General features: G+C 40.7%; 2 protein-coding genes across 6 annotated transcripts in view; both read left to right on the plus strand.

Annotated features, from left to right (window-relative positions):
• The first annotated feature begins 94 nt into the window (after nucleotides 1-94).
• Nucleotides 95-3350, plus strand: dcps (decapping enzyme, scavenger). The gene is made up of 6 exons (XM_082503965.1): nucleotides 95-341; nucleotides 609-759; nucleotides 836-981; nucleotides 1067-1180; nucleotides 2387-2497; nucleotides 2609-3350. Exons 1-6 carry the CDS (start codon nucleotides 138-140, stop codon nucleotides 2873-2875), a joined length of 993 nt encoding a protein of 330 aa, XP_082360091.1. The 5' UTR covers nucleotides 95-137; the 3' UTR covers nucleotides 2876-3350.
• A 1941-nt stretch (nucleotides 3351-5291) lies between these two features.
• Nucleotides 5292-14000, plus strand: part of LOC309719498 (uncharacterized protein) — a 47893-nt gene continuing 39184 nt past the window's right edge. For 2 of the 5 annotated variants that reach the window (XM_082555655.1, XM_082555656.1), the window contains exon 1: nucleotides 5292-5434. In XM_082555655.1, coding sequence (XP_082411781.1) covers nucleotides 5370-5434 — 65 coding nt within the window. In that variant the 5' untranslated portion in view covers nucleotides 5292-5369. Of the gene's footprint in view, nucleotides 5435-9187; nucleotides 9463-14000 lie in introns of those variants that run through there. The other 3 variants (XM_082555661.1, XM_082555653.1, XM_082555654.1) reach the window with 2 other exon arrangements.

The following is a 14000-nucleotide window of genomic DNA, read 5'->3' on the forward strand; positions in this document are numbered from 1 at the left end:
AAAACAATGTTAATATACATTCTTAATGTTATCTTACATGCATTTAATAGCATATTTGTTATTTAATAATATTTATTTTTGAGTCGGGGTGAAAACATCGTGTACAATACACAATCTTCGAAGCAGCTACACTGAACATGGCGGACACGAGCGCCAAACGTCTACTCGACAGCGATAAAACTGGTGAACCAGCTCCAGACGTCAAGAGGGGGAAAACTGACAATGAGAATGGGCGAGAAGATGGAAATGAGTCGGTCCAGGAAAATGTTCTGTCTGGGTTCAAAACCTCAAGCGTGTTGAGTGACTCCGCCCGAGAGAAAAACATCTTTATCCACGGAAAGGTAGCGTTGTTGCAAAGTTAGCTACCGTTGCTCAGTGTACAGACCATATGCAGCTATTTGTTACTTGTAACTATTGTTACAGAGTTGCAAGCGGCGTTTTAAAGGAAGCCGTTTTTGAAAGTGGCTTTTGAATGATTTGTAAGGAACTGTACGAAACTAGCTTCCGGTTTGACCTTTCAAAATAATAGTCATTTGTTTTGTTTTTGTTTTTTGCAAACCAGGCCTGATAGGAACTTTGATCTTATGGTATCTTACTATGATCTTAAGGTTGCAGATCAGGATGCTGTGGTTATCCTTGAAAAGACCCCGATCAGAGAAGACTCACTGGCTGAGCTGTTTAGTGGTTCCACACTCAAACTGGAGATGAAAAACGACATCTACAGCACATATCGGCTCCAGGCTCCCCCTCATCTCAATGGTATGCTACCCCACTAGTAAACTGTCTGAATGTTATGTGATGTCAGTCAGATAACCTGCGTGTTTCTGTTATACAGAGATTAAGACCACAGTGGTGTGTCCAGCCACTGAGAAGCATATAAAGAAATACCAGCGTAAGGAGAGTTTCCTGGTCGAGGAAACGGAGGAAGACTATAAGAATATTACTCTACCCCACATTGTGAAGCAGAGTTTTAGTGTGCAGGTCAGTCTCTTTGGAGTACCTCTTCTGCTCCAGTCTGCTCTTTGGAGTGCACATTGCTCACTTTTCCCTGATTTTTACCTTGCAGTGGGTTTACAACATCTTGGAGAAGAAGGCAGAGGCTGAAAGGATCGTTTATGAAGATCCAGATCCTGACGTCGGCTTTGTCCTCCTTCCGGATTTCAAGTGGGACCAAAAACAGGTCAGAGGCCACTAATGTTGACACTGCTTCACTGACTTTAAAACCTCTTGATCAACCAGAATAAACTAGAACATGATTTTACACTAAAGCTCTGGCATGTTTTGCAGACCTCATTTCTATGCAGACAATCATATATTTACATTTACAGTGGCACAAACACTATTCTTCTGTACCTCTGTAATATTTCATTTAGCATTGCATGACAACTCCAGGCTGGAGCATTTTAACATTATAATATACATTTAGATGCAAAGTGGTATTATTGGAAAGAATGTTCTTGAGCACAAAAGCCCAAAATGGAGTGCACCAATGTGCTTATGGAACACCTTCATGCAATATTCCTTTTATTGAAAAATAAGTAAATAAATCACAGTCTGCCATTATTTGTATGATTAACACAATTAGACTGATCGATCTACAGTTTTCCTTAATGATTGTGATAAATGGTAATATCTCAAACCTGATGTGTCTTTTGAAAATGAAACTTTGGAGAAAGTAACTTATTTGTGTTTTATGATGAACTTGCCCTACGCTGGTTACGGTTTATGAAGAGGACATACAGTGTAACTGATATAGTAAGTCTTTTGGCTTAAGGCTTTATGTTAAGAGTGTAAATTTACACAGTATATGTGCAGGTGTGATTAAACCTGCACATATACTGGCCTGCAGAGGGCAACTTCATAGAAATCTATGGAAAAATGGCCCTGAGTTCCCACTTCTGTGACGTCAGAAAAACCTTCCTAATGACATTTTTGGGCGGAGTTGCTTTTTTCAGGTCATAGTAACTAAACCATGGGACTCTGCTAACAATGGCACTGGCTAGCTTGGTTAGCAAGGCAAGTTTTGGCTAGTGAAAAACTTCCCTAGAATGTACTCGTACGTTACAGTTCAGCGAATATACTAGAAAAAGCATCTGCCTGTCAATTAAAGTTGCCACAGCACCAATACTGCATAACTTAATACAATCCTTAATGCAATTTAAACTGGTTAGCTATATAGAAATTCACTCCCTTGCTCTGAAATTGTATTCTCTAACATGGGGTCACTGTGGATTAACTCTTTAGTGAGCCAGCTTCAAGCAGCCATTCAAAGAACTATAAGCTTCATTTTTCAGCCCCTGGAGCTTTTTACTCAAAAGCTTACTGGATGGCGAGTTCTTGGATTTTTAGACCACTTAACAGCCTCAGCACATCTGTCTTCTTTCAGGTGGATGATTTGTACCTCATTGCAATAGCACATCAGAGAGACATCAAGAGCCTTCGAGATCTGACATCAGAGCATGTCCCGCTGCTGCAGAACATCTTCCAGAAAGGAAAGGTGGGATTAAAGTGATCCTCAGGTCTCAGTTAAAGAGAGCTATATGCATATCAATCATCTTTACTCAATGTGGCTTCATTCATTCTCTGCGATGATATCTGTGTAAATTAGGAAGCCATCCTCCAGCGCTACAACCTTCCAGCCAGTAAGCTGAGAGTCTACCTGCACTACCAGCCCTCCTATTACCACCTGCACGTCCACTTCACCAAGCTGGGCTATGACGCGCCGGGCTGCGGTGTGGAGCGAGCCCATCTCATCGCTGATGTCATCCAGAACCTCCAGTCAAACCCCCAGTATTACAAAACACGGACACTCTACTTCCCCCTGAGGGCAGATGATGGACTGCTCAGTAAGTTCAAGGAGGCAGGGAGGCTGTAATGAACCAAACTCAGAGCACCATCCACCGCCTCTCTCTCTCCATCCAAACCGTGAGCTTTACAGCTGGTTTTTTTTGTTTTGAATGCTATCAGTTGGCTTGACATGCTAATGTTCACGCTACTCCAGCCCATAACTTTTAATCCATATCAAATATTGTCTCTGTAAACTGGATCATCCTTTAATGCCAGTTCACAGCTCTGTTCATTATGTTGTAGAACAACGTTATTGACACTCTGATCCGGTTTGTAGTCTGTTTTTATGACTTTTCTGTTTTTTCAAAAGTAATTTGTATATTTCTGATGTTTTTTTTGTAGTCGTGTCAGAAATTGTTATTAGTCTTGTTGTGATTAAAAACACAACAGTAGATGAAGCATTTTTTAATCAGTGTGTTTGATGTGCTTTTTGACTGAATGTTGTCAACTAAATTAAAGTACGTTTGGTTTCTAACTCTTTAATAAAATGTATTAAGTTTGCAGTGTTGGTTTCAATAATCCCTCAAAGACATAATTGGTTTATTATAACCAGGCCTATTATTCTTGCCTTATTTTCTGACATAATGAACAGAGGGGGTTACACCAAGCTCTGGGATAAGATCTATACGGACAATTTTAAACTGTGAATCATGGAAAGCTAAACTGGTACAGTCCAAGAGCCCAACTAATACCAACAACCAAAATTAGCTTTTAGCTGCTGCATCTGTATCTGCATTTATAATGACTGATATGTCAAAAATTAAAATGCAAAGAAGCCTTTGAAGAAACCCATGCAAGCATGTTGTGATGGTTGATGTTGCACATTTTGTCCAACAGGGGGCATTCTATAGCTTCACTGTTGGCAGCGTGTTTGGACATGCTTCTTTATCATATCACTGGAATACATGTATAACAGCAGAGAATCCAAAGCCACAGTTCCTCAGCTGCTGCACTAGATGGTAGTATAAATCCTACGATGATAAGACATTCTTGTGCATGTGCTAGACTGTAAAACTAAATCTCCAGTCTGGGTAATATCATGAGTCTCACTTTTTTCTCACTTTGTCATAAAAGAAAGCAAATTATAAAACCACCTTTTGCATATAAACACAACCACTTTTAACCAAAATACGCAATGAAGTTGCACTTCGTTCATTTTCTGTCATATATACACTTTAACAGTGTTGATGTCCATATTAAACAATGTTTCAAGTGGTGAGGTCAGTGCATGTACAGTAGAAGTAATCCTGAAGGTCAGGCTTCAGACTGCTCGAAACTCTCAGTTTAAAGCGACCGAACCTTCTGTTTGAGAGGAGCAGCCAGTTAGAGGAGGCTCCATGAACTGGGGGGGCGGGTCTACCAAGGCCCAGTATGAGACAAATAAAGATTATATCGAATTGTCATACAAAGCTGCTGTAGCATTCCGAGAATAAAAATAATACACACACAATGAAAAATGGAGCTAGCAATAAGCATAGCAGGTTCTCTTTAACTTAACACCACATACATACTTTTGGATCTGAAGTACTGCGCTCATTTGAACCTGTGCCTCGTAGCTACACCTGTGTCTCCCCTTCAGCCCCGCTGACAGTCGGAGCTGTATAATGCGAGTTTGTACACACACACCTCAGTTTGCCTCTGAGCTGCTGTGACTTTGTTAAAAGATCATTTCTTGCAGACATAATTTTCTTATCTGATCTAAAGTCAGCTGGGCGGTGTTCAGTTCGTGCTTAAGGTGCGTTCAAGTGTCCCTTGGAAAAATGCGAATTGATCAACAGCAACGATACTACACCGTCCTGTGATTTGTTCCTTAGCCTAGCAACCAGTCTACTGGGACCCACGTCAAAGACCATTTAGTGGTTTGTTCAGCCTTAATAAGTTACAACCTGTGTTTAACAGAAACTTGACGGGGAAGCTGTTTAATGTAACTTGATCCTAATCCTCTCATTATTGTCTAACTGTGTGTTTCGAAAGCTTTTCCAGGTTTTTTTCTTTTAAGTATACTAATAGAATTCATGGGTTACATGCTTGAGTTGGTTTTAACGTTATTAACCACAGGCACGCTGGACTGTGTGTACTCTTGTTTTGTTCAGTAAACACCTATCCTGGAAAAAGCACAAGGATCGCTGCTGAATGGACGTATTACGACATATCCAGTAGAGTGCATGTTTTTGCTTTTGTGTAAGTGCAATTAGAGCATTTTCCACATTGAGAACACCCAGAGGAAATCTTCCACAAAGGCATCAAAACCCGCTAATTAAATACCCCGAGAACCGGTTAACGCCTCTTTATTTCCTGAACCCAACCTAGGAAGATATCAGTAGTGTGGGTCGCTATTAAACTTTATATATATTTATATATTAAAAAATAGGATTGGAGTGTAAACCTAAACACTAATGATTTGTTGGTGAGACGGGATTGCGGAGTTTCCGTGGTGTCTCCTGAACGCAGCATCACGGACCTGAGGACGCCAGCCCACGACTGAGACAAATAATCCAATCATTAGTCCAGTGACGGCGCAGATGTCTTGGTTTCAGTATCTGAGGGATGACTTCACCCTGAGGCCGTTTGAGATTCAGCAGACACAGTGAGTATCCCCGCAACGGCTACAAGCTTTCCCGGCCAACTGTGCGTCATCTCTGGGACTCTTCAGCTTTGTTTTGCCCGGAGATGGAGATGTCTGATTGGTAGTAATCGATACATGTGCTTGTTACAGTGTGCCGGACACGCTGCTGTGCTTGTTTGTGTGTGAACTGAATTAGTTGAGGGGATAAAACGTTTTATTTTAGTTTTTCCTCTTTGGGCTCTGATTTGCAGACAGCACTGTAGGTGGGCTGTAATTATTCTTTGGAGTTCCTGAAGTCCTTTTACTTAGTTTTTATGTATTTTTTGTTTTTTGCTGGTGTTTCAACTACATTCTGTTTTGGATTAGTGTGTAACGTTGGCTAAACTGGAAGTAGGTTGGTGGTAATCCCCCTAAAAATCAACTTTGGTCAGGCACTTTTTCCATCACATGATTTAACACCAGCAAAGCTGTTCTGGTTCTTCAAAGATTGCCACTTGTTGTTATCTATTGTGAAACATTCTGGGAACATTAAGATGCATTTGAGGTTTTAATCTATTCTCCAAGTAAGTTTTCAGTGAACTAGTTTTAATTGGCTAACCTGTCAAAAGGACCCTGGTTATAAGCAGCAGCTGATCTTTTCTCCTTCAGCAGCTCAGTGCCTGTGATTCATCCATGCACCGCCTCTCATGCAAGGTTTCCATATAATTCATTTACTGTAGCCTTTAAAGGCATATTAGGCCTATTGTCCTGATCAGTCACTCTTTACAACCCTGTAGACTTAGTGAGAACACACACACACACACACACACACACACACACACACAGTGCATGCGTGTGAGCTCAGTGTTTGGTGGAGGCAGGTCAAGGACGGTCCAGATTAAACAGTTATCTTTCGCTGCGTTTCACCACCGTAATCCTGAACACAGACACTGAGTGATTCAGAACAGAGTCATGCTGTCTGTCAGTGTGACTGAATAAATGACACTATTGATCTGAGAACGATGTTGACTTCTGACTGCGTCATTTCTTTGTTCTGGAAGTGACGACAAAGCAGATTCCCATTACACGTCAAAGCGCTCTGAGATCTTGATGAATAATGACGTGGTATCACTCAGTGCTTTGCAGTAAATCCAGTTATCACACTGAATGAAGATGCACGAGTTTGTCTGCTGGTTGTCGGATTGAGAAGCTTGGAGAAATAGGCTTCTGTGAGAGTGTGTGTGAACTGTCAACTGTCAAAGTCTTCTTTATTAAAGGTCTGATTAGGTCGTCCATCACTAGGTCACTTTAAAAAAAACAGTTTTTCTTTGTGAGGGAGTGCTGTCATGACAATTCAGTCATTCATAATTTGACAGAACATGCTCCTGTGTGTCTGACTCGGAGTGTAACTGGATGGTCTTTAAAACCTAACTTCTTGCTTCCTGTGCAGCCTGAGTGAGCGTTATCTTTTCATATCGATTATACTTCGGAGGCACGAAATCTTTTTGGATGGTTTCATCTGCCACCCTGCTCATCAAAGTCAGGAAAAACAAGTCCGTGTCAGCTAAAGTCCTGGAAAACCTCTTTAGCATTGAGACAGCCTATTCAATCAAGCATTCACAGGACTTTGCTTGTTCCTCATTTCGTTGTGTTACAGCCTCCGAAAATTGATTAAATTCACTTTTTACCTCAAAACTTTACACACAAAATAATACCCATAATGCTAATGGGATAAGGGTTTGCTTAAAATTCTTGCAAACCTATTAAAAAAATTATGTATATATAACATGCACATAAGAATTCACAGCCTTTACTCAGTACTTGACTGAAGCGATTGTGGCAGGAGTTAGCACGCCTGTTTTTGAGCACTTTTTCCCATTTGTCTTTGCAGAACCTTTAAGCTCCATCAGGCTGGATAGAGAGCATCAGTGCACAGACATTTTCAGATCTCTGCAGGGATGTTCAGGTTCAATTTTGGGCTCTGGCTGAGACATTCAGTTGTCCTGAAGCCGGTCCTTTTGTTATCTTGGCTGTGGGTTTAGGGTTTGTCTTGTTGGAAGATGAATCTTCACCCAGTCCGAGGTCCAGAGCACTCTAGAGCAGGATGTCATCAGGGGTGTCTCTGTACATTGCTCCATTTAACTTTGGACCCTGACTAATCTCCCTGTCACATAACATCTCTGCAGCATGATGCTGCCACCACCATGCTTCACTGTAGGGACAGCATTGGGCAGGTGATGAGCAGTGCCTGGTGTTCTAAAGACATGATGCTTAGCATTCAGGCAAAAGAATTCAATATTTGTTTTATCAGACCGGAGAATTTTGTTTCTCGTGGTCTGGGAAACAACATTCAGGTATCTTTTTGCAAACTCCAGGCAGATTTTCTGGCTGTCTCCTCAGCATTGACTGAAGAGTGACTTCCATCTGGCCACTCCACCATACAGGCCTGATTGGTGGAGCAGTGCAATAATGGTTGTCCTTCTGGGATGTTCGTCTAACGCCGACAGAGCAGTGCTGAAGCTGTGTCAGCGTTAGGCCCTTCTATCCCCGATTACTGAGACTGGCTGAGCGGCTAGCTATAGGAAGAGTCCTGGTGGTTCAAAACCTCTTCCATTTATCAATGATGAAGGCCTCTGTTGGGGATCGATCACTTTTAAAGCCAACCTCGAGTGGTCATTAGAGGAACTATAGTTGTTGAAACTTTCAGGTTGTTTTCGCACTGAATGCCGCTGCACACTGGGCTGGTGTCGTGTGGTGGGAATAGAAATGATGGAAATTTAAATGTCATCAGTCAAAACTTTGTATTAATGGACAGCTACACTATAAATAGCTCCATCGGTTGGATTTGGTAGGTATTTTACCGGCTTCTCTAACTTGTTGGGCGAATGTGTGAACCGCTACAGTATTGAGCGACTACATGAGCAGCTATCCCATAAAGCTTATTGAGATTGTGGAAGAATTTCTAAGTTCAATGTAATTTGTCTCTCAAACCGAATGGGATTCATTAAGTTTTTAGCTGATGAGCACAGTAGTTGCTAAATACTGATATCTTTGGCAGCATTTAGCAGTCTGTGTTCAATCAAAGTGTTGGTTACATACAGGCAGTAATGAGCAAACTTTGGTTTGGTCCTTTAAGAAAGTAAAACGTGTAGTGTTAATGATGGACTTGCCAGGTTTTGCTGGGAAACCAAGAAGCACTTCACTTTGCCATGACAACTGTACCCAAACAAAACCTTCTTTAACAGTTTTAGGGGAAAAACAGTGTGTTGTACCCCAAGAATAAACCCTCACTGCTTCAGTTAAACAAAGGTACCTTTGCTTCTCCTTGAGTTCAGTTTATGGAGCAATGAGATGACACTCTTAAAATCTTCACTCTCGGGTCATTAGGTCATCGGCATTCAGTTATATACTTTGTATTAGTGGCTAAGGGGCCTCCAGTTGCTTTAGTACTCAAAGACACACACGCATGCAATTGATGCAAATAGAGTTGAAGAATAGGGTTTTGTTTTTATCGCCCCATAAAGCTCAGCTGGGGCCTGAGATAGAGGGAAGGAAGACGGGGATCTCCGCTTGTTGGCGAAGTGTGTTCTGTGTAAGATTTCTCTCACACACACCACCACCCAGCACGGCAGGCTAAGGGCAGGAGTATGATTACAGGCCTATTTACATTACAGCATAGAGCAATGGAGAAGGGGGGAGAGAGACTGGCAAGAAAAGGGAAAAAAAGAGGGAGAGGAAGAAGATGGTTTCCAGATGTGAGGTGGAATTCAGAGCAATGTGATTCCCCTCCTCTTCCTCTATACAGGGAGAGATATCTAGATCAGCTTGTGTGCGTTGTGTTGGCGAGAATAGGCGACGCGCAGAAACCACAAACCGGAGGGGAAGGAGAATGCATTGTGCTGAGGGTGAGTGAGGAAGCAGAACCGGAGCCAGCCGAGGGAAAAGGAGCGGTGGAGATGAGGAAGGGGATGGAAAGAATAGAGAAGAGAAGCAAGGCCTCCGGGTTGACCACAAGTCCAGAGATCTAACTTGGGGCATTTCAGCCGAGTGGAGGCTTTTCTGGCATCACGGTAGGTAGGAGGGACAAGCACTGCATGAAAAACCATCAGTCATTTCAGTGAAGACCCCACAGCTGTGCCGAGGGTGGCTCCAGCTTAATGAATGGAGGTGTCCATCACTGATTATATTAAGTTTCATTAAATTAAAAAAGATTCGTTTTATTTTTAGACTCTTGTTTGAAAACATGCTGAACTTATAATTTGCTCACTTCTATCAATGTATTTCATCCCCGATGGATCCAGATGACACATTTTCATATCTCTTAGTTGTTTCTTTGCGAGTCGTCCGTTCTCTCCATCACTGTTTGAGTCTCTCTCTCAGTGGGTCCAGACTCGGGGTCGTTTCAGGAAATACCAGTATCCACTTTTTTTCCCCCCCTCTTCCAGGGGAAACTGACCGACATTCCTTGTGCCTCTATAAACAGAAAGCTGTCTGATTCACACATGCTTGTTCACATACGAACATGCACTCGCCATGCCATGATGAGTTGCACTGAGAAATTTGTGTACACAGAGACTCTGGAAACCTACTCAAATGGATGTTATAAATCTCCTTTGGCTGGAGTCTATTTTTCCTCAGAGATTTAGTGAGTTGAGTTCATTTTAAAAGCTGCCTCAGTTGGATGTGTTACTGATACCTGAAAACAGACAGACCCCACATGTAGAGTTAAAGCTGCTCTCATTAATATTTTGGTTTTATGGCCTGTTGATCACTTTAATTGCCTTTATTCCAGTTTTGTTTATATTAATGTAACTTATAGACTTACTGTATACTAATAGTTTAGCACCAGACTTTAAATAAAAACTCAGCAGCTTCATACATCACAAAACCTGAACACGTTATCACTTTCAGGACCTGGTGGAAAACAACACAGAGCTAAAGGAAGAGTGAATATTGGACTTGGATACGTCAAATAGTCAGAGATGCATTTCTAAACAAGAAGCACTCAGAGTGCAAACCTCCAGCAAAGCGCCTCACTCAGGGCAGTATTTACTTTGAAGGGAATAGTATGTATGTATGTTGTATATATTAAGTTTGTTTTCTTTATTCTTCTTAAAGGTACTTTAAGAAGTTTGTAGTGCAGTAAGAATTAGATGAGGGTAACATGACCGATGTCTACTCTGGTTACACATAACAGGTGTTGATTTGTAAATAACTGGACGTGAGTAACCTGAGCTTAGAAATATTATATAGTATTATTATAACTAACAATGCAGCTCTTTCTCTTGATGGTACTTTCTTTAAAAATGTAACACATTGTGGAGTTAACTTGAAAGACAGATTTGAAATGTAAATGACACAATGGCATCATATTTGGATGCAAACTGTAATGTGATAATTAGATAATGTATAAATAATTATGTCTATATGCTGTCGATAAACACAATGGCAGTAAGTAACATAGATTTAAATAGTATTGTTATCACTGACTTTGAAGAAAGGTCGGAGCTCAAATGTGACATGATATTTCAAATCTTTATGTGTTACTTTCTATATCTATATTCCATTTGTAAGAATCACAGTTTCTAAGTTTTAAGGCTTGTGATCAGCTTTCACCCAATAAATCATTAGGTTGAACTTGAAGACCTCGGCGGAGAAAGCTACATTTGAATGGCTCGTTAACACGACCCCACTCTACACCTTGACAAAGTTTTATCAGAATCATTCAAAACTTTTTGACCTATTGTGTTTACAGACTGAATGACACACAGGCAAACGCTGCCAAACTTTAGCGGAGGTCATAAATGCTGATGTTGTTCTGTGACCGCTATAAAACTTCATGGGCCACATACAGCCCACTTTGGACTTAAGTGGGTTGAGTGAAGACATTTGACTCATTCACTGCAATTGACGTCTATAGCCGTCAATTGCAGTGAATGAGTCAATGGGTTTAACTCATTCACTGCCAATGGCTGGCATTGAATGAGTTACCTAAACATTGAATTCCTGAGACGCAAACAACAAATTTCAACAGTAAATCTCAGTTTTTCTGCATGATAAATGTGTAAAATTACAGAAAAAGTCCTGACAGCTCATTGTTCAGACTGTCCTGTATTTGTAAAAGATAATGTTTTTGGTTATTCACAGAATTTTTAATTTCTTTCTAACCACGGACTGACTGTTTTTGCTTTTGTTTGTTCAAAAAGTTTTTAAAAAGGTCTTTATTGGCAGGAAAAGCTGTAAAAGTTCTAAAAATACAGATAAAGATTCACTCGTTTACATTTTCCAAAGCCTTCCAGTGGACCTGATTGAAGTCTTTGTCGGGCCAATTTTGGCCCCTGTACCTTAAGTTTGACATCCTTGGATTACATGACTCATAAAAGCTAAAAGTAATGCACTGGTTGTTCCAACTAGGGCACTATGAAGGTTCAAATCTCAAATTGTTCATTGTTAACTTGGATGATTAGTAGTTTTATGGTTGTTGACACTCAGTATGGACATAATTTGGTTGTTACCCTAAAAATCACAGAGTCCGGCACCCAAGCCTAACGATAGCATCTCTAACCTTTGACCTTTCGGTGGTGCGAGACTCGAGGTACAGTGAAAAACACCAGGAGAGTATTACCAATAAGCGTGCTATTTTCTAAACTTTTGCTGTTTAGTTTGAGGGGCTATGAGTATGAATGGCCTGAAAAAGAGACGATGAATAAGAAAACACAGAAACATTGGGGCCCTACACAGCTTGATAGCCTCCTAATTACTACAGTGCTGTCTGTGCAGCGTTTGGTGTATTGCCTAATCAAAATTGTACATCACTTCCTTTCCTGCTGCCTGGCAGCCGAGCACCAACTTAACTTGTCTAATTGGTTTGACCCAGTTTTTTGTGACAGGAAGCAGACTTTAGATTTCTTTAAATTTTGAGCCTTTTCTTTCTATTTCACTACGGAATCATCCAACGGCACTTTAAAGTTCCTCGAAAGACTTAAAATATGAAAAAATGTAGGTGATAGAATTATTGTTCTACAAATTATGTTTTGTACAACAAATGTGTCAGGGAGAGACACGATTAAAAGAAAACGGACTAGAAATGAATAAATGCACAGACTATACCAGGATGGGAAATCCCAAGAGCCTGCTTCAGGCATCAATCTCAACTAAAGCCAATTCAGCAGTGAATTTATTGGTGGAAACGCCGATTAACCCGTAGATTAAATTGGTGGAAATCCTCCGTCTACACAACTTCAGTCCTTGGTAGGACTTTATGCTAGGGGTGTGTACGCATGAGTAAAGACATTTCCCAACAATCCCAGCATGCTAAAACTGATCTGTGTGTTTGTGTATTATTGTGTTGAAATGGAGCTGTTGAGCTCTGGAACTGATACAGCGTTGCCACACACACTAATAAATTAAGGGTTCACTCCCTGCCTGTGCTTCACTTCACCTGGTCGTAATGCTAAATCTGCAAATTATTTATTTTTTGTGAACATTATATTTATTCTGAAAATGCCAATCCCAGTACTTTGCTTTAAAAGTCACTCTGTCTGTGTGACAGAGTGACTTTTAAAGCTTTGACATGTCTGAAGTGAATACTGAATCACACAGACAGTATTCAGTCTGGGCATGTTGGGATTGAGAAATCTGTTCCACTAACAGCATTACTATGTCAACACCATGATGATTCATGTGATTTGTGTGTTTGTGTCACTATAAGATCACTAGGATAAAAATGTCTGTAGTGTGACAAAAGCAAGACTTTATACTTTCACTCTTATCACTCCGACAACATTTTTAACTGTTTAAACATGTAAACACATGCTCTGTTACAGATAACGGCATACAGCTCCTAGTTGTTTTGATATATAGTGATCTTCTAATGATCATTTTAAAAAATTGGCCTCTTAGCTAAAATTGACTCAGTGTTGTAGCAGGAAATCTCAGGATCAGCCCCTAGTCACTTCACAGCCACTCACACACAGTGTAAGCGCTCTGAGCTGTAGTGGCTGATAGTGGTTAAGCTTCCTACTTATAGCGATTAGCTGCGACAGGCTGTTGCGCGACCGCTAGGCCTCCTACTGAGATGCAGAGAACATTGGGCTCTGTCCTTTTGTATTTGAAGGACACTGAAATGCTCCACTAATTTTTAAACCCTGACATGTGGTCAAATGTATTGTAACGGAGAGTTTATGGTTTAATTCCAGGTGATGCCAGACTGCTAGCATAACTTAGCATAAAAAATAGAAACAAATAGCTTAGTAAACATACCAGCACTAAAGTAGCCCAGGATATGAAGTCAGGACATCATCATTGTGTGTAAATGACCACAGATGATGTGTTAAACATGGGTGTACCTACTGTGGTGGTACAGTTCTGTTTTGAAGGCTTTTTTAGGATTAGCAATGTCTCTGTGTTTAAGGTTAAGCAGCATTTTCATTCACTAAAGCAAGAAAACTAAAGCAAGCATTGGTCGGTTTTTTTTATTGAAATTAACTGTACTCCAAGTCTTCTTATTTGTCTGACTATTGTATTTAAATGGCTCTAAAGGTAGCAAACATGGTTGAAATTGGCATAGGTGAAGCCCCGTAGATAGCTAGCAGCTAAAGCTACTGCT

The sequence above is a fragment of the Aulonocara stuartgranti genome (genome assembly GCF_965226115.1).
Source record: "Aulonocara stuartgranti genome assembly, chromosome: 2".
Taxonomy (NCBI): Eukaryota; Metazoa; Chordata; class Actinopteri; order Cichliformes; family Cichlidae; genus Aulonocara; species Aulonocara stuartgranti.